Source organism: Marasmius oreades, chromosome 2, assembly GCF_018924745.1.
Source record: "Marasmius oreades isolate 03SP1 chromosome 2, whole genome shotgun sequence".
NCBI classification, from domain to species: Eukaryota; Fungi; Basidiomycota; class Agaricomycetes; order Agaricales; family Marasmiaceae; genus Marasmius; species Marasmius oreades.
The window spans coordinates 4,269,553-4,296,540 of record NC_057324.1 but is presented as its reverse complement, the minus strand read 5'-3'; the positions used below and the strand labels follow the sequence as shown (position 1 = coordinate 4,296,540).

General features: G+C 48.7%; 9 protein-coding genes across 9 annotated transcripts; 3 read left to right on the top strand and 6 right to left on the bottom strand.

Moving 5' to 3' along the window:
* Positions 1–1,413: 1,413 nt before the first annotated feature.
* E1B28_005115 (uncharacterized protein) lies at positions 1,414–2,375 on the bottom strand (the record flags this gene model as incomplete). Its single annotated transcript, XM_043149659.1, has 3 exons — positions 1,414–2,229; positions 2,300–2,310; positions 2,363–2,375. 3 exons carry the CDS (start codon positions 2,373–2,375, stop codon positions 1,414–1,416), a joined length of 840 nt encoding a protein of 279 aa, XP_043014266.1.
* A 1,283-nt stretch (positions 2,376–3,658) lies between these two features.
* Positions 3,659–4,491, top strand: E1B28_005114 (uncharacterized protein; the record flags this gene model as incomplete). Its single annotated transcript, XM_043149658.1, has 2 exons — positions 3,659–3,686; positions 3,953–4,491. The coding sequence occupies 2 exons, from the start codon at positions 3,659–3,661 to the stop codon at positions 4,489–4,491; spliced, it is 567 nt and encodes a 188-aa protein (XP_043014265.1).
* Positions 4,492–4,628: 137 nt separating this feature from the next.
* On the top strand, positions 4,629–5,707 carry E1B28_005113 (uncharacterized protein; the record flags this gene model as incomplete). Its single annotated transcript, XM_043149657.1, has 2 exons — positions 4,629–5,010; positions 5,070–5,707. The coding sequence occupies 2 exons, from the start codon at positions 4,629–4,631 to the stop codon at positions 5,705–5,707; spliced, it is 1,020 nt and encodes a 339-aa protein (XP_043014264.1).
* Positions 5,708–6,351: 644 nt separating this feature from the next.
* On the bottom strand, positions 6,352–7,336 carry E1B28_005112 (uncharacterized protein; the record flags this gene model as incomplete). The annotated part of the gene is made up of 5 exons (XM_043149656.1): positions 6,352–6,652; positions 6,707–6,765; positions 6,826–6,891; positions 6,943–7,005; positions 7,061–7,336. 5 exons carry the CDS (start codon positions 7,334–7,336, stop codon positions 6,352–6,354), a joined length of 765 nt encoding a protein of 254 aa, XP_043014263.1.
* A 463-nt stretch (positions 7,337–7,799) lies between these two features.
* On the bottom strand, positions 7,800–10,956 carry E1B28_005111 (uncharacterized protein; the record flags this gene model as incomplete). Its single annotated transcript, XM_043149655.1, has 13 exons — positions 7,800–7,964; positions 8,030–8,302; positions 8,351–8,490; positions 8,918–9,019; positions 9,073–9,274; positions 9,335–9,433; positions 9,488–9,529; positions 9,584–9,673; positions 9,726–9,929; positions 9,982–10,116; positions 10,165–10,242; positions 10,294–10,860; positions 10,924–10,956. 13 exons carry the CDS (start codon positions 10,954–10,956, stop codon positions 7,800–7,802), a joined length of 2,130 nt encoding a protein of 709 aa, XP_043014262.1.
* A 400-nt stretch (positions 10,957–11,356) lies between these two features.
* E1B28_005110 (uncharacterized protein) lies at positions 11,357–12,276 on the bottom strand (the record flags this gene model as incomplete). The annotated part of the gene is made up of 3 exons (XM_043149654.1): positions 11,357–11,598; positions 11,653–11,976; positions 12,027–12,276. The coding sequence occupies 3 exons, from the start codon at positions 12,274–12,276 to the stop codon at positions 11,357–11,359; spliced, it is 816 nt and encodes a 271-aa protein (XP_043014261.1).
* Positions 12,277–13,439: 1,163 nt separating this feature from the next.
* E1B28_005109 (uncharacterized protein) lies at positions 13,440–14,287 on the bottom strand (the record flags this gene model as incomplete). Its single annotated transcript, XM_043149653.1, has 3 exons — positions 13,440–14,082; positions 14,138–14,207; positions 14,260–14,287. The coding sequence occupies 3 exons, from the start codon at positions 14,285–14,287 to the stop codon at positions 13,440–13,442; spliced, it is 741 nt and encodes a 246-aa protein (XP_043014260.1).
* Positions 14,288–14,597: 310 nt separating this feature from the next.
* Positions 14,598–16,478, bottom strand: E1B28_005108 (uncharacterized protein; the record flags this gene model as incomplete). The annotated part of the gene is made up of 7 exons (XM_043149652.1): positions 14,598–15,002; positions 15,056–15,178; positions 15,234–15,256; positions 15,313–15,581; positions 15,645–15,909; positions 15,958–16,123; positions 16,179–16,478. 7 exons carry the CDS (start codon positions 16,476–16,478, stop codon positions 14,598–14,600), a joined length of 1,551 nt encoding a protein of 516 aa, XP_043014259.1.
* Positions 16,479–17,262: 784 nt separating this feature from the next.
* On the top strand, positions 17,263–18,489 carry E1B28_005107 (uncharacterized protein; the record flags this gene model as incomplete). Its single annotated transcript, XM_043149651.1, has 3 exons — positions 17,263–17,495; positions 17,549–17,933; positions 17,986–18,489. The coding sequence occupies 3 exons, from the start codon at positions 17,263–17,265 to the stop codon at positions 18,487–18,489; spliced, it is 1,122 nt and encodes a 373-aa protein (XP_043014258.1).
* Between the last annotated feature and the right edge of the window lie 8,499 nt (positions 18,490–26,988).

Sequence of the window (26,988 nt, the reverse complement as noted above, 5' to 3'; positions counted from 1 at the left end):
CGAAGCACCTGTGAATGATGTACGGACAGAGGACCTCACCATACAAAAAAAAGGTAGGCCTACCTCGGTCATATTGTTCGTATTAATTATCTTAGTACTCATTGTTGCGACGGCTCATAACGAGTGTAAATTGGATTGAGAAGACAGCGGTACAACAAGTGATAGCAAATTACAACAGTGCGACAACTTCAAATGTGAGCCAGTATATTCTTCTTGATCAATTCCGCTGCCTTCCTCCAGTCGTTAGCCCTTGCTGTTGGGATGATAAAGCGTTCTCTGTGTACCCGGCCACCTTAAGAATGACACAAAAAGACCAGTTTGAATCATCGAAAGAAAAAGAACTTACAAATACACTGTTCCGGAAGTTTGACGAAACCGTCGATTGCCATCTTCAGATGAATCAAAGCCTCTGATCATGCAACGTTAGTTAAAGCAAGAATCAGACGGTAGGAAAGTTCACATACCCGCCTTATGGCTTTTCTCAGTACGCCAGGAGCCAAGAAACTTCAATCTCCGGATGCAACACCTTGCCTTGTGCTCCAGAAACCGCCTTCCTGCATCCCCAGACCGTCCCACCTTGAAAAACCAACCATCCTTCGCCTTTCCCTTCAAGAAGTAGATCTCCCCCGCCTTCTCCGCCCCGGATTTATGTTTCCTTCACCTAGCGGTGTATTTGATGAGAGGATCATCTCGATGTTGAGGGAGAGCGACCATCACTGCGAACTATGATTTAAACATCACTAACGTGTAGTAAAATGAGACGCACCTGAGGTCAGACCTTTCGGTGTGAGTGAGGATGCGCAACTGGATAAGCCTGTTTGAACGACTAAGCAGTCTACAACGACCATATTGGGTACTTCGATTTGGGGCCACACAGCCGCAGCTTCCTCTTCATCCCGTCTTACAGTTGGTTAACACAAGGCTCCAAATATGAACGCTCAAGTTTCCAGATTGAGTATACCGGGTTAGGGAAAGGGAGGGAATTGAAGAGAAACGACGAGGTGCGCCGCCAAATGCTGAATCTAGGACCTTTTTAAAAACGTTTCCACTAAGAAAACACGTATCAAGATCGCGACACCGTGTTTGAAGCAAATGAACGGGCGCGGGCAAGTTATTATCGAAGACTGCTCCCCCAAAACCTACCCGCCTTCTGTTCCTTCAAGACCCAGCAATGGCGGAGGCAACTTCTAGCCGTTCCCCACCGTTTCAACTCTTCCAATGCTTTCACCAATCGGCCTTGGATATAACCCGACTCCGCAGTGTTGATAGCAACATCGATGAGACTTTTCTCTTCCAGTCATCGCATGGAAAAAACTCCTGCAGCGTCAGCCCACGAAGGTAAGAATTCTCAACGAAGCCTCTCGCTTCTGGATGGAAGTCGTCCTTGGTAAAGTGCGGCAGCAATACCTGCTTTCACAAGGTGCTCCCGCTTATACTCAGATCCTTCATCGTTTTGGCCGTTGGTGAGCCACCTGACGTGTTTCTTCTGGAGTAAGAGTTGCTGGTTTGCCACGATGAACAAAGGTCGGCAAACCCGACCCGCATCGGTATACAGTCGCAGTTCTCTTTCTCGGATGTCTCGAAGATATCATCCTTTCTCCGAAGTTTTTTGACCAGGTTCGCTGGATCATGATGCACACCCATCCATACACCGTTCACGAATACCTTCGTACACGGCGTGGTACCTTCGTGAATGGCGTGGTTGGGTGTGCGTTCTCTTCCGCGATTCCCACTCCTCCAAAAACTCGATGACGGGTGCAGAGTAGGACCCAACAGAGATGCAGGACACAAGAGCGAGATTCTTGGCCAGCCCACAGGCCTGCCCTTCGGGTATCTCTGCAGGGCAGACCATTCCCCAATGGGTATTGTGTAGCTGACGTGGCTTGGCGATCTTTCCTTCACAACCAAGAGGAGTATTACGCCGATAGAAATGGGACGATGTAGACGCATAAGTGTGCGGTTGAGCACTTGTGACACTCCTGCCTTTGAAGACCTGGATTTCTTCTGGTCACCCGAATTGCCAGTGGCAAGAGAATACTTGAGTCCGTTTGTGATAGTCTGGCGTTTGACGGCGAGCGCCAGGTTGAACTCCTTGTGCGTTTCCACACGCTGAAAATCGAGTGGGTTAACAAACCAGACTTGTTTGCTACGGGAATAACCTTTTGCATGTAGCGGTATGCGTCCCTGGTCAACTGACAGCCGTACATGTCTGGCATCTGCCTTCCGGACCTAGGCCTGGTCCTGGTCCAGATATCTGTAAATCGAGAAGGGAGCGTAACACGCAAGCTAAGGCGTTCACAGGCTCTACTTCTGTTGACAGTGTTCAGCTGGGATTACATAAACAGGGTGGCGAAGTACTCACCGTTCAGGCCCATAACTAGAGAGGAAAAAGAGCGTGATTTTGATGATTTTGAACAGGTCGAGAAGGAGATATAAGCGAAAAACAAGACATATACCAGTCTACTATTAGTGGGTTATAGAATGACAAGGCGCGATGTCACTGTGGAGGGCGATCCAACCCGTCCACAAGTCTTCACCAGCAGACGTGGATATATTGCAGTACGTGAGGCAGGCACGACGCCTTCCAAATGCCCATCCGACCTTTTGCACCGTTTATACTGGAAGGGTGCGCTTGACATAGACGGGAGCAGACCGGATATCCAACGAACTCGAAAGTTCACCTGTACGCAAGTCTTCACCGACAGGAGTGGGTTCGTTGGAGCACGCGAGGTAGGTAGACCTATTCGACCAGAGATGAGCATCTTCGAGCCAAATCTAGTAGTAGCGAATTTGAATGCTTGGTCAACTATTAAATATAGGTTGAGGCAGTACGTACTTGGATAGCGCCCGTAAGAATCAACTCCGATGCTATTTGACGCACTCCGCTGCATAGAACCACGACCGGTCAAGAGACGGCAAACAAGAATTGGAAGCCAGCCCAGAACAGACATCTGACTCCTGAGTTGGGAAAGTCTTGAGAATCGAAAACCAGCCCAGCAGCGTTTGTTCTCATTGGGAGACCTCGGGAACGGTGTTTGGTGGTGAGAATGTCGGTTTCGGATGGAATAGACGCAACAAAGATGGAGGTCCAGACCAACCCTTGCCTGCAGGATTGTAATCGCTGTCCTCAATGAACGTAACAACATGCCAGGCTCTGCTGAGCTGCCCCAACTACCAGAGACATCATTTGGCAGGGTTGGCGGTTCAAACGTTCAAACGTTCAAATGTTCAAGGTTAGAGCTGGCCCAGAACAAATATCTAAGTTTGGGCTCATTATTGATGTGGCGAAAAAGGTCGATTTGATGATAAATGGGATACATAATTTGAAGAAACCAAAGGGACGAGCTCAGAACAGATATCTGAGTAGCGGTCATCAACGTCGTAGTTAGCGTCGAATCCGGATTCAGGATTGTGACCGACTCTTGTGACCGACTTTTGTGACCGTCACGACTTGTCACCGTACGCCTAGGTCCTGCGATTTGTGACAGTTGTCTTTCCGCTCTGCTAGCCTCTTCCGCATCCTGATCCAGATATCTGTCCTGGATCTGATATTATATCCATCACCTCGAACCCGGCCACGTATCCAACTCCCTCTCATTTAGCGAAACCTTGGCGCAACGTATCAAACGCAAACGACGCGATTTCCTTGGTTCTGTGCATGGCCGCTCAAACGGAAGATATTCCCGGTTCGTCCTTTTGTACTTCTATTTGTCTTATCCTTTTCGTCGCGGAGGCGGTTGTGCGGAAAGCTTGAGGCATGGAGACAGCTCAGCCCATCTAAAGGCAAGGCTGCCGTATCGCATCTTAAAGCTCAAAGCACTGCCTTAATGTTACGTGACGTGCAGTCGCTTTCAAGCCGGTCTCCACAGGGCATTGCCTCTGTAGGCTGCAAGCTTTCTTCGCTTGCTCTACTTGTCAAAGTTCGGCTCGCATAACTAACCGCCTCTTTCAGATCCGCTGCCGGTTCTCGCTTACCAGTTTGATGAGTTCGACCTTGAGAATGAGTTGAGAGAGGAGGATGAGCTGAGGATGGAAAGGGAGGAGGATGGGTTCGACTTGGGTGAGCTGGCTCCTTTGGAGGGCTCAGAGTGCCCCGATATCCTCCTGTTGAAAGAGGAAGAGGATCTGGGAGAGGTCGAAAACGAGCATAAGAGCTCCAAGGCCGACAAACGGGCCAATGCTTCCTCATCTAACCCTTTACCTCTTGACGCCCCTGAAGTTGATTCTGCCTATGCATCGGCGTCCTTTCCCGCCCGCCAACCCGCTGACGAAGCACAAAAATGCAATTCCTCGTCGAAGAGGCGCAGAAAGCGCAAAAAGTCCGGCGCTGATGATCAGGGGACGGATGGACCGAAGAGGAAGAGGGGTAAGAACAGCCTGAAGAAGAAATGGGCGGGGTTGGACCAAAGAAAGAAAGACAAACGAAAGGAGGACGCTGCACGAAGGGCGTATGATCGCAGCCTTAGGCCTAACGCGTTGAAGGAGGCTTGAAAGGCAGTTCCATTCTATCTGGTCGAGGAGAATAAATTCTGCGCCTCGACCCTCAGCCTGTCCAAACCTGGCTGGATAGGCACCAAGGACGTCCCTGTAGGCCAACTTCCATCAATCGACGGATTCCGATACATCCCATGGGATGGAAAGTGAGTGCCTCGCTGGCTGACCGAGTTATCGCTCACAATAATTCCCAACCCAGAGAGACCATATTGTTGGTGGATTGTAGAGGCCGCATTTTTGCCGTACTAGGAGGCATTCCTCCCAGGGCTAAAGATTGGGAGGATGTCATTGCTCGGGCGTCCAGGGCATTCAAAACCACCTACGACGCATCTACATATGCGCCTGCGCATCTCTTTCACCGTCGCGGAGACTATTCTTTTCGAAACTACGGCTTCTCTCATGGCGGGGGTCAAGTCAGACCATCAAATATTGCTATTACTGGCGGTAAGAACAAGAAAGCCGTAGAGCACCTGTTGAACGATGGCGACATGCTTCGAGTGGCTGGACACACCGGAGGTAAGCTCTGAGACCGTATCTCATTCGTAGCCTGGCTTAAGCATCTCTCTGTGCCGCAGTCTTATTCAGATCATTCGCGTACAAGATGTCTGCTGAATACCAGGCCCTGCTCAAAGATCTCACCCAACGAGATGGGGATCTAAAGCCTCCTCCGCATCCGAACCCTGGAGGAGGGTTTTGGGCAGCAGCTACCACAAACACAGGGCCTGCAACCTGCGCAAAACCCCACAAAGACCACCAAAACTATGCGCCTGGATGGTGTGCTATAACTCCATTCGGAGAGTTTAATCCAGATCAAGGAGGAGACCTCATCCTATACGAAATTGGCCTTCGTATACGATTTCCTCCAGGGGCCACCATCCTCATACCTTCTGCGATCATAACGCACGCCAATCTTCCAATACATCCGGGGGAGACTCGTTATTCTCTCGTTCAGTACACGGCTGGGGCTTTATTCCGATACAAACATAACGGGTTCAAGAACGATACCGAGATGGAGGCCAGAGGAAAGGACCCGCAAGAACGCAAGGCTTCTATCCAGAAACAGGAGGAGGATAGGAAGGTCAGACAGAAGGAAGGTTTGGATTTGTATACACATTATGACGAACTGGCCAGAGGCGATTACAAGCGGGAGGTGCTGGGGGACCTGAGCGACCTTAGCGACCCGCCGTCGGATGATGAAAAAAAAACGCAGTAGGGTTGGTTATTATAACAACGGCGTAGCGCAGCATGTATAAACTGATGTCCCAGGGAACGTTGCCTTTACCCTTGTGATTATTGGGAGAGGCAAGCTCCAGCCATGATCGATGGTTTGTAATAAATGTGAATGGCCCTTCGGATGAAATATGTCAAGGGGAAGACACCCATGGGTCAGTATTCCGTTTGTATCCAGTCAAAACGGGCCATACCCCAGGTTTGGACTCCTCATATACGGAGGGTCGTAGTGACTCACCGGCACCGCCTGTATGTAGGTAGTCGGACCATCGTTGGACAGACCCGCAGCTCATCGAAGGTAAATGTCACTCCAAGACCGTAAAGCGGATAGGTGTTACTCTGCAGACTGGGGGTTTGGGTTATGGGTAGTTTCTTTGGAAATTGGGACATTCTGAGATAGAGACGTGGGCAAATGAGCAAAGATTCAAAGTATGTAGCGACAATCGACCCCAACCCAAGGACGTCATTCAATACAACAAAGAAGTGTGAAACCGGAATAAATGTGCAAAGTACGCCACAAAACGGGAGGAAGAGAAAGAAAGAAAGAAAGAAAGAAAAGAGGGAGATAGTTTGCCTCAAAGGTGATCCTGTACATAGGGCTGTACGTACGTAGCGAGGTAACCTGACCTATAAGAAGAAATACTGGTCCCACTGCTCCTCATTTTGGGCCACCGCATGGCGGTGATTTTCTGCCTCTATCTTTTCCGCCTCTTGAAGGTTCAGATTCTTGAGTATCTCCTGCATTGTGGCTGAAACTATTTCGTTGAACTTATACGCGGGGCAAGGGCGACTGGTGACCTTCCCACGACATAAAGGGCAGGAATATCCAGGCTCGAGATCTAGAGACCATGAAACATCTTTGCGGTCCTCCTCCGTAAACCACCGATGAATGCAGCCATGGCAGAATGTATGACCGCATTCAACGATGCTGAGAAGCGTGAGCGTTCCATCTCTGTTGAGAAAAGTGAAATGTGCCGCTCACAACGTTGGAGTATTCATATATGCCAAGCATATTTCACACCTGATGATCTGTGAGACGGCCTAAATCATGAATGCTGGAAGCTCAGTCAAATCTCTATCATAATGTGACTTGACACGCACCGGGATGCCCCATTTTTTCAGGTCTGCCTCGGTCTTACTATGAGTGTCCTCAAGGACACGAAAGCGCTTTGCGGTGATAGTTGAGATAATTATGTAGGTTAGGTTATTTGTACGCACATTTTGAAGCTCTTGGTATCTTTGTTTGAGGGCAGCTTTCTCGGCTTTCAGGGTTCTGAGTTCCTGCGGGTGACATGTCAGACTGGTGAACAAAGTTCCGGAAGAAGCAGGAGCATACTGTAGATTCTGAACTCCTGGGTTTTTTTGGCGAAGGGCTTTCTTCCTCTGAAGAACTGATCTTGATGATATCGGCGCTGTTATGGGCGACGTTACTGCTACCAGGTTCATTCTTAATCTCCAGTTCTTTCAAAGGCCCCCAATCCCATTTCAGACTTGGTCCGTGTGGGTCATCCCGTTTGCCTCGAACAATGTTGTTTGGTCGTTTTTGCTTGCTCTGTGAAGGGGAGACTTTCTTCGGAGAACCGACGCGTTTGACACCCATAGTAGGTATCATCGTTCGAAACCGTCAGAATAGATGCAGCATCAGGTTTCTTAAATGAAACGGGGGATATAAATGTTTCACAAGCGGCCACATATGCGATCGCGATCTCGACTGAGCAGGGGTTGATAGGTGATCTGTTTCCTGAGGCCGACACGAGGAATAGGTCTGTATTACGCTTGACATGGCCTACCTATTGCGTTGATCATGATACGAATGTTCCATACAAAAGCACCATTATAAGCTAGTTCGCTAATGACGGCAGCCCGGCCCTCAGACTACCTTCACTTCCAAAGGGCCAACAGAAGATTACGGAACGCTAAACATCGGAAATATTCCCTGTTGAGCTCCTTCCGGCAGTTGGGGCACGTCCTGGTGTTGTGCTGCAGTGATTGGATGCATTCATCGCAGAAACAATCTCCACACGGCAATCTAGGATAAGAATATCTTAAGAACAGGGTATCCGGGTAATTGCCACTCACGTTGAGGGAAGCCTTGCTTCGTCGTAACCATTTTGGCACAAGGTGCAGACACCGAGAGAATTCTTCATGATACTTAACAATTGCTGCTGGTTCTGCAAGGTCGAAGCTTGCAGAGTTTGGTGGAGGAGCTCGGTCGCATGAATTTCTAGGGTTTGAGCTTGCTGCAGATTTAGAAAAATTGCGGTGTGATCGGCGTCGTACGATCGTGAAAACAGAATGACCTTACTGCTTCAGCTGCTCTCAATTGTGTGTCTCGTTCACGAAAGCCACGGAAAAAGATTTCCTTGTCCTTATTACTTTCTTCTAGAGCGGTTTGAAGCTGAGCGTTTTGCTGTTGGAGCTCACTGTTGATTGTTAAGCCGTGTTGGAGCTCCAGCCCCATATCTTGAATGCAGGATGTAGCAAAGTGAAGTTCGCGCTCCAACTCTTGTACGCGGATGGTAGCCTCGTTACATCTGGTCTCTGCGTCTTTACGAAGGACCTTGAGCATTTCCAGATTCTGAGGGACGTCAAATAGCGAATATTCCAAGCGGTGCGCTCGACGTACCAACTCCAGGTCGTTAGAACTCTTCCCGATTTCTGCCACTGAGCGTGATTGGTTCTCAAGCTCAGAGTTGTCTTCAACTCGAGCTTGACGTTGGCCCCCTCGTCCATGTCCAATTTTCGATGATGTGAAGGATAAGCCACCTGAAGGAGCGATGTTATTCTAAGTAAAACGAGTGAGCGGTGCAACCTCACTCATTATTATTATGAGACAGGATGATGGTAGCGTGAGCAAGAGCGATTCCAAGCGGGTGGACCTTTTTAATTTTAAAGGACAGTGGCTTGTTGGACAAAGAGACTGAGAGACAAAGGAAAAGAAAGGATAATATTGAATGACGTTAACTAATGCGATCAACGTGATGATGATGGAAATCAACAAGGAACTTATGGCGAACAAAGGCGCAACCAACCGGCATCGGGACCTGGATGCCTAATGGTTACCATGGTGGAACAAAGTCAGAGGATAAACGGCTTCAAGTCCTGGGTCAAAAATCCCCCAACGTGATAATCGTAACTCCGAGCCTGGGGCATGTGTGAAGCTAGGGCGAAGAAAGTGGCGAATGGGCCTTACCAGCATCGATGCAACCATTATCCCTATTGCCACCCACAACGGCAAATGCATGACCAGGTAGGCTGGCGTATTCCACCTCTTCATGAAAAGAGTCCGGTAGATCTATGACGTCAAGGTTCCAATCAGTAGCTGTCGTTCACGACTTATCCACCCACCTACCAATGCAAACGAGCCCAAGGTGAAAACCAAAGAAGAGATGTCTATCACCAATGTCAACCGCTCAAGTCGAGCGGGTGCTCCTGTTTTGGGGATTGAGTCCCTCACAGATCCCGCTGCAACAATGGCTACTTGAACGATCTCGAGCTCTCCTTGGGAGTAGGAGTTCCTAATGTCGTCCGAGTGACAAAACAGGAAGCTCTAGAAAGGTTTTCTTTCAATACGATGCAAACAAAGAGCATGACCATGAGACGGGGTTACCCAGAAAACGATTAATATTTGGATGAAGATCGTGTAACCCAAAACACTCCATCCAGAATGCCTGGCAATCGATTTAAAGAGGTAGGAAAACAAGGCAAACTGGACGGTGAAACTCGTAGCCGGTCTCAAATGTAATTGTATTGAGTATCTTACCACAATTCCTAGAATGATCAGAGATGTTATAGGCCGAGCGACCTAGACGCCTCGAAATGTAAGCGGCCGCAGAAATCAGACTCTGAAGCCACGTACAGCATCCCAAGGTAGGCCTAATATCCCGATACCTGCGCCACTGAGAGCCCAATATCGCTTTCTATAGCCACCTAACGCAGGTACTGTTGTCTGGAGGCAGGTTATTAGATTCATTGTATATATATATGAGAATAAAGCTTACCAAGCTTAAGGCCGCAATGAATAGACCCACGGAGCGAGCAGAGAAAGGCGGATTGACGATGAAATCTGCAGTCGAGTCCATGGCCAAAAGAGGGTCAGAGACATACTGACCAACAATGATCAAGGTCAGTGAGTTGATTGCATCCGTGAGCCTGGGCACCACTTCCGTCCACATAAAGCTACGATGAAGTCGAAAGAATATTGGCTGGTAGCGGAAATTAAGGACTATGGCATCATGGAGGGAGCGTAGAACATACCAGGACCATAAATGCATACGGGGTCTTCAGCTTACGAATAAAATGCCAGACGTTACCCGGCCATGTCGGTCTAAGAACACCTATCAGGAGATCGTGATACAACGCTACAAGCAGGAGCCCCATGTAGCGGATGCTCTGAGATTGGTCACATAAGCATCATCCTCTCGTATACAACTCTCTTACCATCATTGGGAAGTCTTGTTGGAACTTCGTTGTGCATATCCCGATCGCCTCAAAAGTCGCACAGAGCCCCAATCCAACCTATGTTTACACGCTCAGCAAAATGTGGAGGCAGGTGTAAGATAAACTCACTGTAACCTTCGTGCCAATGGCTAAAACAGTCATATCGACAGCGACTGTCACAGCAGGTAGAACAGAGCCAGAATACAAAATGTTATACGTCGCCGACCTCCTGGGCCAGGGTAGGTTGTCGAAAACACTGTTCCAGTTTGCTTTGGGACGCGGAGAGGTTTGGGATCTAAATGAGAGGGCACCAAACGCGATTGGCTGTTTGACAGTTTTATCGAATCTAGGGTACCTTTCTGCGAGGGAGGAGAGCATAAACGTCCCGAAAACGGTAAGCACGCATAACGACAAACTTGCGCTGCCGCGTCCAGAAAGAAGAAATCCCCCATAGTAGAGGATGAGGGAGCCCACCCCACCGCAAATCACAATGGCAATATTACCGTCGTCGTTAGCAGGAGGAAGGGGGGTCGCCGCGAGGTCCAACGATTGAGTCATGCTGACTAGACGAGGTGCTCCGGGTTCTACTTTCAGCGTTGGAGGGACAAACATCTCCGCGAAGGAGACAACGTTCAAAATGAACAGAAAAAATGTTTTCATCGCCAAAGTGGCCATGATTATCGTCGCAAATGCATCCTGGATAGCGGTAGATGTCAGAAAGAAAGAGATTCTGCCAAAACTGTAGACAACGGTACTCACAGATGAGGGCAGGCTCGCCAGCAGTTGAGACATGATTTTGGATGGTGAATGCAGAGGAAATTCAACGATGCGATGGACGACAAGGCTCAAGCATCCACATTCGAGGGTGCATTGAACTCGACGCATGTACCCTATATGGAAAATATTCTAGAATGCATCGAACGGTATGAAAAACGCGTCTTCCAGCCCTAGTCTCCATATGGAAAAGACTTCCGTATAGAAAAATGTCAAAAAAAATTAGTGGATTGGTGTGAGAAAACACGTTCCCTGGTCTCCCTATGGAATATGTGCGTAGAATAACCAAGGATTGGGATCGGATTGGGGTCAGGCAGGAATGTTGGCTACTTCATGTATTAGATTATCTATCGGGGACCTCCCTTCGGTTATTCTGTCCGAAAAACACCATTCAGTAGTGCGTAAATTTACAGGCGGATTATGCAAGAGCCGTAATCTTAGGGAGTTCAAATTCTTTCTCGTTCTTGTTATCCGGCTCCCTTCCCTCAATATTGTTCCCTTTCTTATTCGATGTGAAGGCACCGTTAATCAGACTCATATCAACACTAGCGACACGCACAGAGGGACGTGGCGCAACCCTACCACGACCCCGCCCAACTGAAGGTGCGCCAAGTCCCAAGTTCTGTTGAGAGGTGGGGTCCGCTTTAGGAGCAAGCATATCTGCATCGAAGATACGTCAACGTAGCTTTATAGAAACTGACGGCAATACCATACCTGAGTGAGAGGTCGCCAAAAGGTCAGTAATAGACTGAGAGCTGGTATACGGCGAGTTACTTGAAGCGGAAGTTGACCCAACGGCTGTAATAGGCGTTTGGGGTTGAGAGGAAGGAGGGGTGGCACCTAATCGAAAGCTAGAGGGTGAGGCAAAATTACTAGACGCTACCGCTGTAGCGTCCAAGGTCTGAGAATGAGCAGAACTTGATCCACTAAGAGTAGGACTTGCCCCAACGGCTGTAAGCGCTTTTGGTGTTTGAGGTTGAGAGGGAGGGGTGCCACCTGGTTGAAGGATAGCCGCCACCTGTGTTGGAGTATTGGTATCTGCGAGTATCAGACATGTAGTTGGATATGATGCAGTGGAAGAAACTTACTTGCATCGCTATTAGGATACTCCATTCGCTCTACCACACTCGCCAGCGTCGGCCTGAGAACCTCGTTGGCCCATTTTGCGATGACGTGCAAGTGTTGATTCTGCTTCTTGATGGGATCTACGACCTGCTCTAAACGGTCAAGAAACGAATCAAGCGCCTCCATGAGTATTGGCCAAAGGTGAATGGTAATCGTGGAGTGGGCAACAATATTAGCGAAAGCAACGTCGAAATGAGGAGGCTTCGTATACATTTTCGGTAATTTTCAGTCAAGAGTGGACGCCATTTTGTCTGCAACATCGTTCATAAATCCCACCACAACCGGCCGTAATAGTTGGATGCAGCTCATTCTCCATTCCTCTTTGCGCCTTTTGGTATTTAGAGTAAAGTAGACTGAAGAATGGTAAGGTACCACCAAGCTGAAATGAATGAGGAGCACATACCTCCCCTGACAGGAAACAGACTGCGGATCCAACTAAAGAAGGCGAAGTGTTCTGATGCGCGGAGGCTGCCCTCCAGCTGGTCTAGATCTCTACTGTTTGTAGCATCTCCCGTTTGCTTCAAAAGCTCAGATATCATTCCTGATATCTGGGTATAAGCGTCGAGTCTCGCTTCGAAAGTGATTGGAGCCTGAGAGGCAAAGCTTGCTTGATCGAAGCTGAGATCCTACTTAGAAATAAAGGAAAACGCAACGTACACCAATCATACTTGTTCCAGAACAACTCCTGAAGGTAAGATTTGAGCCGAGGACCTGAGATTTTGATGCGTTTGTAGACCACTCCGACTCTGCGACATAATGAATGCGTGCGAGCTCAGCGAAGGTAAACTTGAACGTACCCTTTTGTGAGGCACTTTCCTAGCAGGGAAGTCAGTGACTGGGGAGAACTGGCACCATCGCATGATGCTTACCGAACAGTTGGTGAAACACTACGAGTGACAAAAGGCATACTACAAAGGAAAGAACGTAGATAATCTGATCTTTCTCTTCTCCTTTCTGAAAACAGACCCAGAGAGTGATTGGGATTCGCATTGTGGATGCGAGTAAGGAACTAATGGCCTTCAACATGAGTTTGCAGAAATGAAAGGCGTTGTGTGCAATTTTACTGCAGTGCAGAAACTCGGGATAGGAGTGTGAGGCACTGTTATATCGCTCCGAAGGCGGAAGTGGGGATAGATCGATTAGAATGAGTAGTATTCCACCACATTGCAGTCATGTGCAATCTGCGAGGCAGTAGGCGATTCCAGGGACAGTCGAGATCTGAGAAACGCCTCGTGTAAGTGCGTGGGATTCATGAGACGCGTAAGTAGCAGCAGGCCAGTGGTTTGTGCGATGCGATTAGACAAAGGTGGATCGATAACTAACCGTACGTATCAAAAGAGGTTAGTGTATATTTTACAGTTGGTTTCGTCCAATCGCTACTCCGGTACTTCTTCCCCGGGTGCGCGAATCCTAACTCTTCTAGCACCAACTTCAGTTGGAGTGCGATGATGCGCTACTGCAGGTCTGAGTACACGAGCTGTGCCGCTCGCCGTTGGATGAGGTGTGCCTGCACGTTTGGGCTTTTTTCCAACCCCCATCGCTAAACGAGCACGTTTCTGAGCCCCTTCAATCTCATCAACGCCTCCCAACGCCTCCCATTTCCGAAGAGCCCTACCATTCTTCTCGATCGTAGACATTTTGAGCCATGTGGGAATACCGCTGCAGTTGAAGGAGAACCAACGGTCTGCTTCCACAGGGTGCTGGAATCGCGCCTTTCTGTGCTCTAGAGCCTGACCCGGAACTATCGTCCAGTCATCTGAAGCCGTCCATACGAACACTTGACGGGCTGGGCAATCATTAAGTATGTCGTTGATCCAGATGTCCCCTGCGCGATAAGGATAGAAGGCGCTTCTGTTGGGCGGACATTTCATCGGGTCCTTGGTGCTACTTAGCCAGTACATCCCTCTTGTGGTTGAGAAAGGACCCTTAATGGCCATGTTAGGGGTCAGTGAGGAATCCGCTTTTTCAACGACGGGAGTGAAAAAATTGTCAGGTGGAACGGCAAGTTGGTTGGCACGTCTGCGCGTCAGTCAGTATCAGGATCGCGAAGGCATGGGCTGCATAATTACTTTACCTTTCTGTGGCTACAACCACCGGATTAGTGTCCAACGGCCTGACAGCGACAGGATCGGGCAGAGGACCATCTGTCATGGCTGATCATGAGCATTGTTGGTGAACGAGAATAGGACCACTCACTCGTTACATGATCGACCCAGACGGTCATGGTGATATCGTCTCGGTTGTAACTTTGTTTCCTGTAGTTAGTTCCGTGGGCGTCCTGGGCATCCTGGGCACATGGTCGATACATCAGTGCTATACAGGAAGGATAGAGGGATAGTTGGGTGCACCATGCTGTAGTCTATCTGCAGAGCTGAAGGGCTGGGGTATCGTTTGTTGACACATGCACGCTTATATATGCGTAGCACCTCGTGGTCTACACGAGAAAGATTTTCAGGGTGAGATGTATCAAAATTCTTGGTTCAGCTATACACGTATGAAGGATAGATATTATTGCAATCACTGGCAACGAGACCTTAAATCGCTGCGCAAGTGAGGGGATGGGTACTAGTAAGTGGTGCCGTTGAATCCGCCGGCATTACAGCCATAACTGTGACTGTTTCGGTGCTGGTGACAGTCGTAGCTGCAGCGACCGTGACAGCATTCATAGGAGAGGAACCGATCACAGTTTCAGAGGACCGGAAAACGGACGGGCCTACACTGACTGTAACCAGGGTGTCGAAATCGGAGGCCTCCATCCTTTCAGCCCATTGGGACAAAGTTTGAGCAGCCCTCCCTATCAGAGCTAAGCCTCCCACTACAGGATTACGCCACTCTAGTGACCATTGTACTGGGACGAATGTTGCCAGTAATAAGAGGTGGAGAAAGAGGTGGAGAAAAGTAATGTAGACGCTGACATGGCGGAAAATCCTTACTGGCCACTAGAAATAACAGTGTTAGGAGCTCAGAATATGTCGGTACGACTGCAACCCACCACCACCACGTCACCCAACCAGCCATAGGATGGTGGTATGTACCATATCTTGACGGTAGTTTCGACTCCGCTGTCACGGTCCGCAGTGGCGATGTAGTGCTGTCCTCTCCTCGACCAGTACGCCTAAACACAGGTATAAAAAAAGGGTGACAATCAGGGGAGGGGGAAGTGTACAGACGTTAATGGGAGCAGGTGCTCTTGCTGGTTTCCATGTTCCATGAGTGAATGATTCGAACTCAGTACAGGTTGGTGCTTACTGCTACTGTGTTTAAGCGTCTGTATTACTTCCTTTGTGGCAACATGGACGATGAACGGAGTGCCGACATTGCTTCCCACAAGAACGGCTTTACCGTCCAGTATATACTGGACGTCGATCATGAGGTTGACCTCCGTATTTGAAGCAGAAGAAAAGTCGAGAGTTTCTATGTGCTTTAAGTGGAGGTATCGACAGCAGTAGAAGTCGAGGCCGTCATTGAGGTTCCAAGCGATAATCGAGTTGTTGTCCGGAGACAACGAGGCTGGACAACTACATTACAGGTTTGAGGTTTTCCCCCCCAGTGTCGACAGGAGCGATGAGAGGAAAACGTACATCCGATTATCAGGAGGGATTGACCAAACCACTTCGGAAGTTTTGGTGTCTTCAACCCTGTAGTTCCTATAGATGTTATTAGATCCAGCACCAGGAGGACGTAATCCAAATGACAACCTGATGCCATGATCCCTATAGCAAACGAAGAACTGGTCTTTCATACGAGGAAGGAGAACTTTTGTTACATAGGGCTCGCCAAGGTCGCATTCAACCTCGGTATATTCGAAAGGTGGAGGGTTGATAGTACAAATATATACCCAATCGGCTGACGGGATGTCAGCTTTGCCCTACGACCAAACAACAAGGCACGCACTCTGGCTTCGATGCCAGAAGATTGCGACACTAGCCCCGAAGGCAACAAAGAGTTTCCTTGTCTCTGGCTGAAAGCTCATTGTTGCGATGGGTTTGCCGAGGTCTGCTAGGAGGTCGTCGGGATCGTGCTCGCGATTTGGCGTGAAGGAAAACGCAGACTTGAGAAACTACAACACACATGAATATTCACTCCAGAACCAAACTCGTAAATGATCCACCTACCTTAGAGGCTCGCCCATAGCCTTGGGTGGCGTTGTAATAGATGATAACGGTGCCATCATTGAGTCCTGCGACTAATTCACGACCGAGTCCCCAGCACAGAGCAGCAGGGGGACTATCATTTCTAAAGGCGACCACCTTACCTCCGTTGTTCATATTGTAAACAACTATATTTCCATCGAAAGAAGAGCAAGCCATGTATTTGCCATCGTCGGAAAAGGCCAAAGTGGTGATCGAGTCTTTATAGTCACCTTTCAGAACATACTTGAGAGTAAAACAGGGATCCGCGTTATGGGGACTCATGGGAGAAGACACCAGACAATAGCCTTCGTGAGGATTTTACAAGCGGGGCCTCGAAAGACAAAAGTCGATAGCCTTCGTGAGGATTTTACAAGCAGGGCCTCGAAAGACAAAAGTCGATAGTCTTCGTGAGGATTTTACAAGCGGGGCCTCGAAAGACAAAAGTCGATAAACCCCCATCTGCCTCATGGACAGATGCGTATGCAATCGATACGGATCCACCCTACATGGACATCAATCAGAACAAGCGACTTCGCCGCCCTGTTTATGTTGTAAACTCCCTGTATCGCCTCATGGAGACCTGCGTACGCAAATGATATCGATATCGGTATAAGCCAGATATGTCTAGATGACTCCGCGCGGTGTTTTCATCGAAAACGCGTGGGATGCACATGCGTGGGGCCGGAGTAGTCTTATAAGACTTTCGGCCTGAGAACGCGGCATAGACACGGTTGCAGGATGTCTGATCAAGATGCAGCTATGGACGACCCACCTACGGCGAGTGAAGTTGTCTCTGCATCACAGTATGGTGCTCATGACAGCATGAATAGGTAGCCTCGATGAATGTGGAAGAGAGGGACATCATATTGGTAAATGAGACAACGTTGTTGGGTTTACGCCACTGAAGTTATCCATAGAACCAACTGGTACATGGGCAGGAAATATTCGCAGAAGGCCTGGATGCTAGAAATATCAACAACCCGGTAAGACTACATGATCAGTCTGCTAGCAGCAAAGGTTCAGTCCCATATAGGTCCTGTCATGGATCGGCCCGCTGGTCTATCTGATGATGAGGATGTTCAATGGCTCCCAAACCCCACCATCTCGAGTCCCGCAAGCCGCATCTCCTCAAGGCTTGGGATCCGACCCTGGCAACCGCCCAGAGCAGGGCGAACCAACTTCCAGGCCAGATATCACACATCGTCCCACCTTGAACGTTCTCGAGTCTGCAATCCTGCGAGAGCTGATCGAGGAGAAGTGGAAGAATATCACAACTCCCAGCTCCGCGAACGTCTCAGGGTATGGCCTAATTTCGTTCAGTTGACATGGCTGTCTCATCCTCAATCGTTTAGCCTCTACAATCATTACCTGCGGAATGATCTCATTAGGAAAGGGAGATATTACTTGCTTGAGGGTATTCTGACCCAAACCCTACAGGTGAACAACATACCGGCTGACGACGATAGGGTTGTTATGTTCAGAGAAGGGAACGAGAAAGAGTCAAAAATTTGGAACAAAGCGGTAGCCGCATGGCTTATCAAGAACCACTTGGTTGTTAGAGTCAACGCCAGGTTCCCAGAACGACCAGTCTTGTGGGGGGTAAGCCTCGACTGGGTCGAGTCGCAAATTTTGCGCATCACCAAACACGTCGAGTTCCTTTACGGCAAGCGATGCTTGATGGAAGAACAACGACAAGAACAAAGAGAAGCGTCTAGGCTCGTCCAAGCCCACAAAACTGTACGTGGAGATAACACTCATATTGTGGTATGCCCTTATATATATTTGACAGCTTTATCTCCGGAGGAAGGCAGCAGTGGAGAACCGGCCAACTCTCAAACATCTCAAAGATGCCTTAATCCTACTTGGAGAGGACGGTATGAGCAGTGACGAGGAAATGGCAGGAAGACCGAAAAACTTCAGACACATTCATCGCCATCCATGGCGATCCGATGAGGCGACGAAGATGATTCGATATGTGGATAAGGTTGTCGAACGGGATGACAGGAGGAAGCCGCGAAAAGGGAACTCCAGTAACGTCAGAGAACAAGACCCGGTGATTGGACGAGAGCTGATGCTATTGAGGAGGTTCAAAGCGGCTCACAACCCCACCGACCCTTGTGGATTGCACGTGAAGGATGGTTTGCCATTGAATTTCTACAACATGGAAGTGCTCGAGCACCATCCACAATTCAATACCGCCCACATCAGCCCAAGGGAATTCTTGAGGATCAAGGAGGTAAACCACGGCTTGTTGAGAGTCCCGGAAATTGTTGTGGGGGATGAAGATGTGTGAGGACGAGGCTAACATGCGGCAAAGTGCCAGCCCGAATATCGGTCCATCTCTAACAGGTATTGATTTCGTCAGCGTATGTAAAGCTCTGCGTAAATAGTTGAACCATTTGGTCGACATATCGTGTAATGATATGTACCGGCTCAGTTGAAAACTTATTCTACTATGTCCAGCTTACATGCAGAACGAGAAGGCGCAATGTCGCCGTACAGAGCAATTCAACCTGTCCACAAGTCTTCACCAGCAGACATGCATTCGTTGCAGTACGCGAGGTAAGTACGACGCCTCTCAAGAGCTCATTCATTTGCAGCGTTTGTTGACAGGAAAAGAGCGCTTGAATCGGAGGGAGCAGACCGAAGCGCGGTTGCTTTGAGATGCCCTCCCACATTCGTCTAGATCTGGTAATGGTATGAGATTTGTAGATGACCCACCCATTTTCATCCTCACATCGTTGTGTCGGTCTGGCGAAACCATTCGAGAAGCTTAAATCGGTCAAGCAACCAGAGGTAAGATCAAGGGGACTTGCTTGGGTGGCTTCGATACGAACTGCGGTTCAAGAAATGCACATCTCTTCGAAATTTCGTGTGTTCTCTTTCCTCTCCATACAAAATACGAGACTCGCGCGGCCACTAATCTTCATCAGCAGCAGCTTAGCATTCACAGCTCGCTAAACCCTCCATCTTATCCAGTCTGCCTTGGAAGGAGGAAGTACATGGCTTGATCCCAAGGGATATATTCATTGAAAGTGCAAGAGGACTTCTCAGCATGCTGAGCACTCACGCGGCCACTAATCTTCATCAGCAGCTTCGCGTTCACACTCGCACTCACTGAACTGCCCATCTTATCCGTCAATGCCTCAAAAAGAGGAAGTACATGACTCGATCCCGAGGGATATATTCATTGAAAGTGCAAGAGGACTTCTCAGCATGCTGAGCACTCACGCGGCCACTAATCTTCATCAGCAGCTTCGCGTTCGCACTCACACTCACTGAACGGTCCATCTTATCCAGTCAACGCCTCAAAAAGAGGAACCCGTGAATCGATAATCAAGTTGGTGGCAAGGTGTGTAAAAGCCCTGCATAAATATTAAACCAGCCATTGATTGATATATTGTGTAACGATACGTACCGGCTCCGATGAATACACATTCTACTATTTGCGGTTTATAGAATGAGAAGGCGTGATGTCGCTGTACCGGCAACTCACCCTGTCCACAAGTCTTCACCAGCAGACATGGGTTCATTGCAGTACGCGAGGTAGAACACCTTCTCAAAGCTCATTCGAAACAGTTAGACCACAGGTGTGCTTGAACGGAACTGCCCAATTCTAACGTTCGCAGAACAAAAAGGCGCCGTTATGCAGTATGGGCCAATTCACCCTGTCCACAGGTCCTCACTAGCAGACATGGATTCATGGTAGTACGCGAGGTAGGCAAACCTAATTGTCCGTCAAACTCCATCAGCAGACATAAACACCCTTTGTGCCTGTGCTGACATCCTGGTCTTCTGGTTAGGTTTCCTGTTGATAAGTGTCGACTGAGGTCCCTAGAAAAAATTTGACTGCGTGAGCAATCATTAAGCGCAGATTAAGAAGCTCTACGCACTTGGATAACACGCCCGTAAACCTGAACTATCGCACGACTCCAGAGAGAGCGACGACATTGCGCTAAGAATGGGTACTTCATGTTGAGCGGTTCTTGAGAGAAGTAAAACCAGCCCAGAACAGATATCTGGGCTCGGGTTCATTCTCGGCGGGAGACATCGAACACGCTGTGTGGCGATATGGAAAATCATAGGGACCAGTTCAGAACAGATATCTGAGTTCGGGTCCATTCTCAGTGGTTTGAACGAGATGTCCACAAACATTGTCCTTGAGAGAAAATGAGACCAGCTCAGAACAGATATCTGAGTTAGAGTCCATTTGGGTGGTCATGAACGGCGGCGATCAACCGCAGAACGGCTTAATCTCAAGTTGCCAATAGTGTAGGGGTAAGGTTCGACTTGGAACTGCGGGATTTGGGCACCACCGGATGGATGGCTGTCGTCCGGGAAGCCTCTCAACGTCGTTGAGAACTGTTCGCCCGCCAGACGACATGGCAATATTCGTGTCTCTCAAGGTCCTTGAGGACTTTACGCACACCAGACGGCGTGGTAACATGGTGGAGAGGTAAAAAGAAGTCGAGGAGCGAGGGAGAGAGGGGGGGAGGTCGGATGTGGATTGAAAGAGCGAGTTGGGATGCCTAAAAGTGATGTTATGGATATCTCTCAACGTCGTTGAGACCAGATAGCATGGAAACATGGTAGAGGGGAACAATAAGGGAGAGCGAGAGGTCAGTCAGATACTGGCAGGAGGGAGAGAGAGATAGAGAGAGCGTATTGGGATGCCTTGAGGGATGTTGGATGCGCTACACGGTCACTCAACGTCGTTGAGGACACTGCGCACGCCAAATGGTGTGGCCAGTAAGGGGAGAGGAGCGATGGACGAGGGATGAGGGAGAGAGAGAGAGAGGGAGTTCGGATGCCGGTGGATGGAGGCTAGAGAGAGCGTATTGGGATCCCTTGAGAGATGTTGGATGCGCTACATGGTCACTCAACGTCGTTGAGGACACTGCGCACGCCAAATGGTGTGGCCAGTAAGGGGAGAGGAGCGATGGACGAGGGATGAGGGAGAGAGAGAGAGAGGGAGTTCGGATGCCGGTGGATGGAGGCTAGAGAGAGCGTATTGGGATCCCTTGAGAGATGTTGGATGCGCTACATGGTCACTCAACGTCGTTGAGGACACTGCGCACGCCAAATGGCGTGGCCAGCAATTGAGGGGAGGGAGAGGAACGATGGATGAGGGATGATCGATGAGGGAGAGAGAGAGGGAGTTCGGGTGCTGGTGTAACTGATTTGATGGTGACGAGTCACCTTTTATTTATAATTAGGCCTGCACCTGTATTGGGCGTATATGTATGTATGTGGCGAAGTGTACTCACAGTCACATGCGCATAAATTCTGCTTTGACCTGCTTTGACTATGACATCATAACACCGCGGTGTCATGATCATTCAACAGTCAATTATTCCTCCGCTTCGCGTCTATTTCTCTATTGCTCCCTTTCTCACACATACGTGACTTTCATGCCCAGTAGGGGTCTTGGATTTTGAGGTGTTGCAGCCATGCCTCTCTGATCTCATTCCCATCGTTTAGGTGACCTTGCCGAGGACCCAAGTTGCAAGGTATAAGCCTACGACATCGCCAGAATGATAAGGTGCTAACCACCACTACCTCACACTTTGAATCTACTGTTCTTACTTGTAACACTTAGAGATGGTATGTTCCATTACCTTTAAACAATATTTACCCCTTGTACTAGCGGCTATATAGTAACCGGCACCTTGCATATATTCTTTCCCTGTACTTATGCAGTACTCGGTCAATCACTTCTCCCTGCAGCGAAGTTGATTATTTGCAAAATATGAATGGTTCTCCGAGATTTGAAAGCGAGCGGACTCGCAGGATACACAGACGCTGCTAATGAAAAAGTAAGCATTCGGCGCACCGTTTGCTCATGATACAAGTACTCAAAGAACTATACATTCACAGTCCCTCTTACCACCAACGATCGAAAGAATCTCAGGCGACGGAAACCCAGTCAAATAGAGAAACTGTGGAAGATTATTCCAGGGACCTACGTCTAGCGTGATACGTTCCCCATCACTCGTAGGCTTCGGTGTAACCTCGACCTGTAGTAGATGACATCGATGAGTATGAAGAGGACGATTATAAATGGCGATTGAATACCGATCTGGTGAAAGGGGACCCTTGCGGGCTACGTAAACATTGGGAGCTGTATAATCGACCGTCGACGCTTTGTCATTCGTCTACTTCGTCCGTGTTTGATATTATTTCAGTCTGTTGTTCTGGGTAGAGGTCGAGGTTCCAACTGAAAAGGCTACTATTCTCTCCAACCTTTTCTTACGTCCAGTATACGATTGTACATACTCACCCTGAATCCGGAGGTCTAGACTGAAGGTCGTCCAGACGTTCTTCCAGTTGTTGCATCTGATAAATCTTTGCATCAAGATCCTCTTGGGCGAGCATTGCTTTGTGCATTTCGGATTGCAATGCGGCCTTATATGCCTCGAGTTCCTCCCACAATTCGGAGATCCATAGGTTTTGTAATTCAAGAGTTATGTCCCCTTGCGCTATCTCCTCTTTGCATTTCTTCAGTTCCTCCTCGAGCGAGAGATTTTTACCTTCTGAGATTGCCCTCTGCTCGAGGAGGTTCTAGATTAGGAGCACAAGGCAAACATAGTCAAGGTAAAGAGATATATGGGGTTGATATCATGATCAGATGCGTACCTCCAGATCTGCTTTGTGGGTTTCCAGTTGCCTCTCCAGCCTCATTATTTGCCCACGCTGCTCGTAAACGCTGTCTGCTTCAAGTTTTCTAATATACGCCGGTGGTATCAGAGCAGGTGAGGTAGTACGAGACGTGCTTACGCATCCAAAGCCTTCTGTAACTCGCTTTCTAAGTATACTATATGGCTTTCCTTCTTTTCGAGTTTCGCTTTCGTCTCATGAAGGATGGACGCAACGGCTGCTGCTTGATCTTTGTTGGTTTGACGGGCATGATCTAGCAGATTCTCAAGCTCGTAGAGCCTGTTGTTCAATGTTTCTATTCGAGCTTCCCTTGCAGTGCGGTTCAGATGCATCAGAGATCATCTAAGTCAAACACGGTGAAGGCCTACCTTTCTTGAATGTCAGAATAGAATTGTACAGTGTCGTAAAATCGAGACCAAAACCGATCTAGGATGCTGAAAGAGTCCAGGAATCAGAACTTGGAGCTCATGCATATGGACAATTGGAAGGTAGCTCGCACGACTCACCATTTCTGCTCAGCTGGATCCTCAATTATTCCCTGATCCTTGAGCCTCTACTGATAGTGAGTACAGGGCCCTTGGTTGACGAACAAGGGTAATTTATGCTCACCTCGATGTAGACTTTCGTAAAAGAAGTCTGGGCTTCATCGTCAATTTCTTCAATGCGGTCCCGCGAGAGTAGAAAGGTTTCTGCCAAACCGTTTGGAGAAACGGTGGTATAACATATGATCAGCCATGTCACCATCAATTGCAGGTTGCATGAAATAGCCTCTAGCTCTTGTTCTTCAAGCTCGTGTGTTCTCTCTTTAGGGGCATAATAGAATCGAAAAGAAGCCGACAATGTGCTCTCTAAGTAATCCATGGATGCCTTGTACGGGGAGAACAACATGAATGACGACATAGAGGCCCGGAGTACTTTTGAATGCAAGTGCTGAGTAGGAACAGCGGGAAAACCTCTGGGGAGACCTGTGACGAAAGTGCTCCACGTCTCCTCGAAATCTGCACTCCTGGTCATATACAGAGTTAGTAGTACCGAATGTTTGATGAAGCACAACTTACTCCCGACACAGTATCGCGATCATCGAATCGAACGTGTTCTCCAGCGAGGTTGTGGTTCCGTCGCAGTCGAGAACACGTATTATATTCTGGATGGAATGAATACAATCCCAATGCGAGGGGTTTTCATTTTCAACGCTATCTGCAGCATGGAGACGGCCTTCAGCTTGAGAGAGATAGGGAGATCTTGGGCTAAAACGGCCCTGCCGGTCTTGTGAGTTCATTGAGTACGGAACAAAAGATGCTCGTCGCACTCGCTAAGCGATGACATGTGCATGCACGCTGCGATCTAAAAAGATAAGTAGCAGTTCACGTGTAGTCGACCACGTGCCGCGGTACATGTGCCTAAGCTCGAGTCCTGTGATTGAGCGACGGAAACTTACTTTGAAAGGCGCATATGAACGAGTGAGAATCATCTATATGAGAAAATGGCAAATCATGTATTGTAGTTACAAATTACATGCACGTGATGGGCAGCTTAGACCAAAAACGGACAACGCGACTTCAAGAAGAAATGAGCAACCTCGACGTTCTTATCCAGAATTCTGGGGGTTCGATGGTTGAACTGCATCGCACTCTTCCAGCGAGTGGCATTCATGAGTTTGGCTTTCCCTGAACGACACTCCGCGAGACGGCTCTGATACCACTTCTCACAATCTTTAGACCAATGTCCAACGTTAAGAGATCCCGCTTTGAAGGCACCGGGCCGGGGAAACCAAGATTTGTGGGCGGATGAATATTTCTTGTCTCCCCACTCCCGAGTGCTGACTGTTGTTTAGGTAGTTTAGATTACAGAAGACGTTGAAGATGAAGACGAATTATGAACCGTTCTTTACGTAGTAAACTCCACAAATGAGGTCAACCTCCTCCTCAGTCAAGTTATGATCCCAATACCCGCATCCAGAACTCTCGAAAATGCAGTCACCAGACTGCCTAACGGACGCTGCATCGGGTGCATATATGACCGCTTCCTCCGTAACAACTTCGCAAGCAATTCTTCCTATCAACCCACCGGCCAGAACCGCCGCCCTACCCCTTTTGCTCCTGAGAAATTCATTTCTTATTGCTTCATAGGCATAGAAATCATTCAAATCCGGCACATAATCAGCTGGTCGATGTCCCAGTCGTGGGTCTGAGTAAGTAGCTTTACTGGCGCATTGGGTGTTTGAAGGGGGCCCTCGGAACAAGGTCTTAAAGGCAATTCCACGGTTAAAGAGTTCACTTGCCACGTCCGCAAAGTTTGGCCCCCATTGGCAGCGAACGATTTGAAGGACGACAACGGGATCCAGAAGTAGTAGGTCAAAAGCTTCATCTCTTCTAGTGATGTGAAAGCACAACCCGCTAGCTAACTTTCGAATCATTAGATCAAATGGCCAAGAATCGTCCAACTGGATTTGGGTATTTTTGACTAGGATATCGAGGGGAGAGACATCGATTCCGTTTCCGACGTCCACCGATTGTAATTGATGGAAGAAACTCTCCAGGCGCTCTCTGGTCTCTTCTCGCGGTACCTCTTCTGAGAACCGTAAATTCGCGAGGTTGTTCATCCAGCACCCGTTGCCCAAGAGCTCCGCTGCATCATTCCAGGGGACCCTGTCAGTCGTGAGGTAGAATGGGTCATCCATAAACCCAAATCATGCATAGGCGATGTCGGTCATAGTCTCTGTGAACTTCATTTCCACAGCAGAAACTTCGTCCCTGGAAATAAGCTTTGAAACCTGGTCTGCGCTCAGATGAACAAAGGCATCTTGTTCGGTCTGCTCTTCTTGAATCAAGGTGCTGTTACCAGCCTCAACTTCCGAAGTTGACCTAGGCACATCAACGTCGTCATTCCGAGGTGAGATAACAATCTCTCCATCCTCTAAGTCTTCACCGACTCGGAGATCGCTTGACGACGGTGATAGCTGATGCGGGGCTCCGCTACACATATCCATTCCGGCACCTTGCGTGTCTGAATGCCTCCCATCAACAGTTGCTTGGATGCCCATGCCCTGCACTCGATCACGTCGTCAAAGCGGTTATCGTCTGGGCCGAAGTCTGAGCATACGTCCCAACAGTCCGTCCAAGAATCGTATATCTTTTGCTCATTACTATACCTTGACCATATAGACGCCTCGCCTACCGTAACGCATTGGCGAATACGAAATTTGTACGGCCCCTCTTTTTCCCAGTACCACGCCTGCGACTTTCCATGTTGATAATGCCGCAGCGCCTGCTTTTCTCGATGGAGACGCTCCTTTCTATGTTGATCGCCTTCACTACGTGCCCTCAGGTCGTTGGCCTCGCTTCAACGTTTCATGAAATCATCCACATGTTCTCCAGGAAGTTGCCCTGAGCCTCGAGCGACTGGGATGCTTTTTATGACATCGTCGATGTCAATGGAGGTTGATGATGGTCTCGAAGTCTGTTCAAATGATTTGGATCCAAGATCGTTCGACTGCAAACGTGTCTGGTGAAGATCGTACAGATTGGCTAGCTTTGATAAAGGTATCAAGCTCCGTAAGTCCTGGCAATCGACGTTCGGGAACCTAGGAGAGTCAGTACGGCTCCCTAAATGGAAGCATATAGGCATATTGAGGCTACGGAACAGCCGAAAGATGTCGGGAGTTCTACTGTCATTCAACGGCAAGATCGCCCCAACCCTCTCCACATCTTTGTCGCCAGCGAAGGAATGCACTAAAGTATGGATCCAAGATATATGCTGTTGAGGCATCTTCAAGGCAGATTTATCCGCCTCGACAGAGAAGATGAAGGTTGAATCTAGCTCTTCCCTCCTTCGACACCAAGAAATAGCTAGCGTACAGGCAGCGATTAGTGGCAGAAACGCCGCACGCGATTGTGCCGCCTTGTACAGCACCCCTTCCTTCTCGCCTATAAAGCTCTTGTATTGGTATCGTGCAGGATAGGGCCACAAGCTGAATTTTGATGTCAGAACGAAATTAGGTGGACGGCCTATCTCCAACAGCTGAATGAGCATATTTCGAAGCCACCTCTCGAGAACGTCCCATTTATCAGCCGTGATTGGATTGAGCTGCCACCTCCTAAATGATATCTCCACTACTGGTATGAGGCCATTCTTG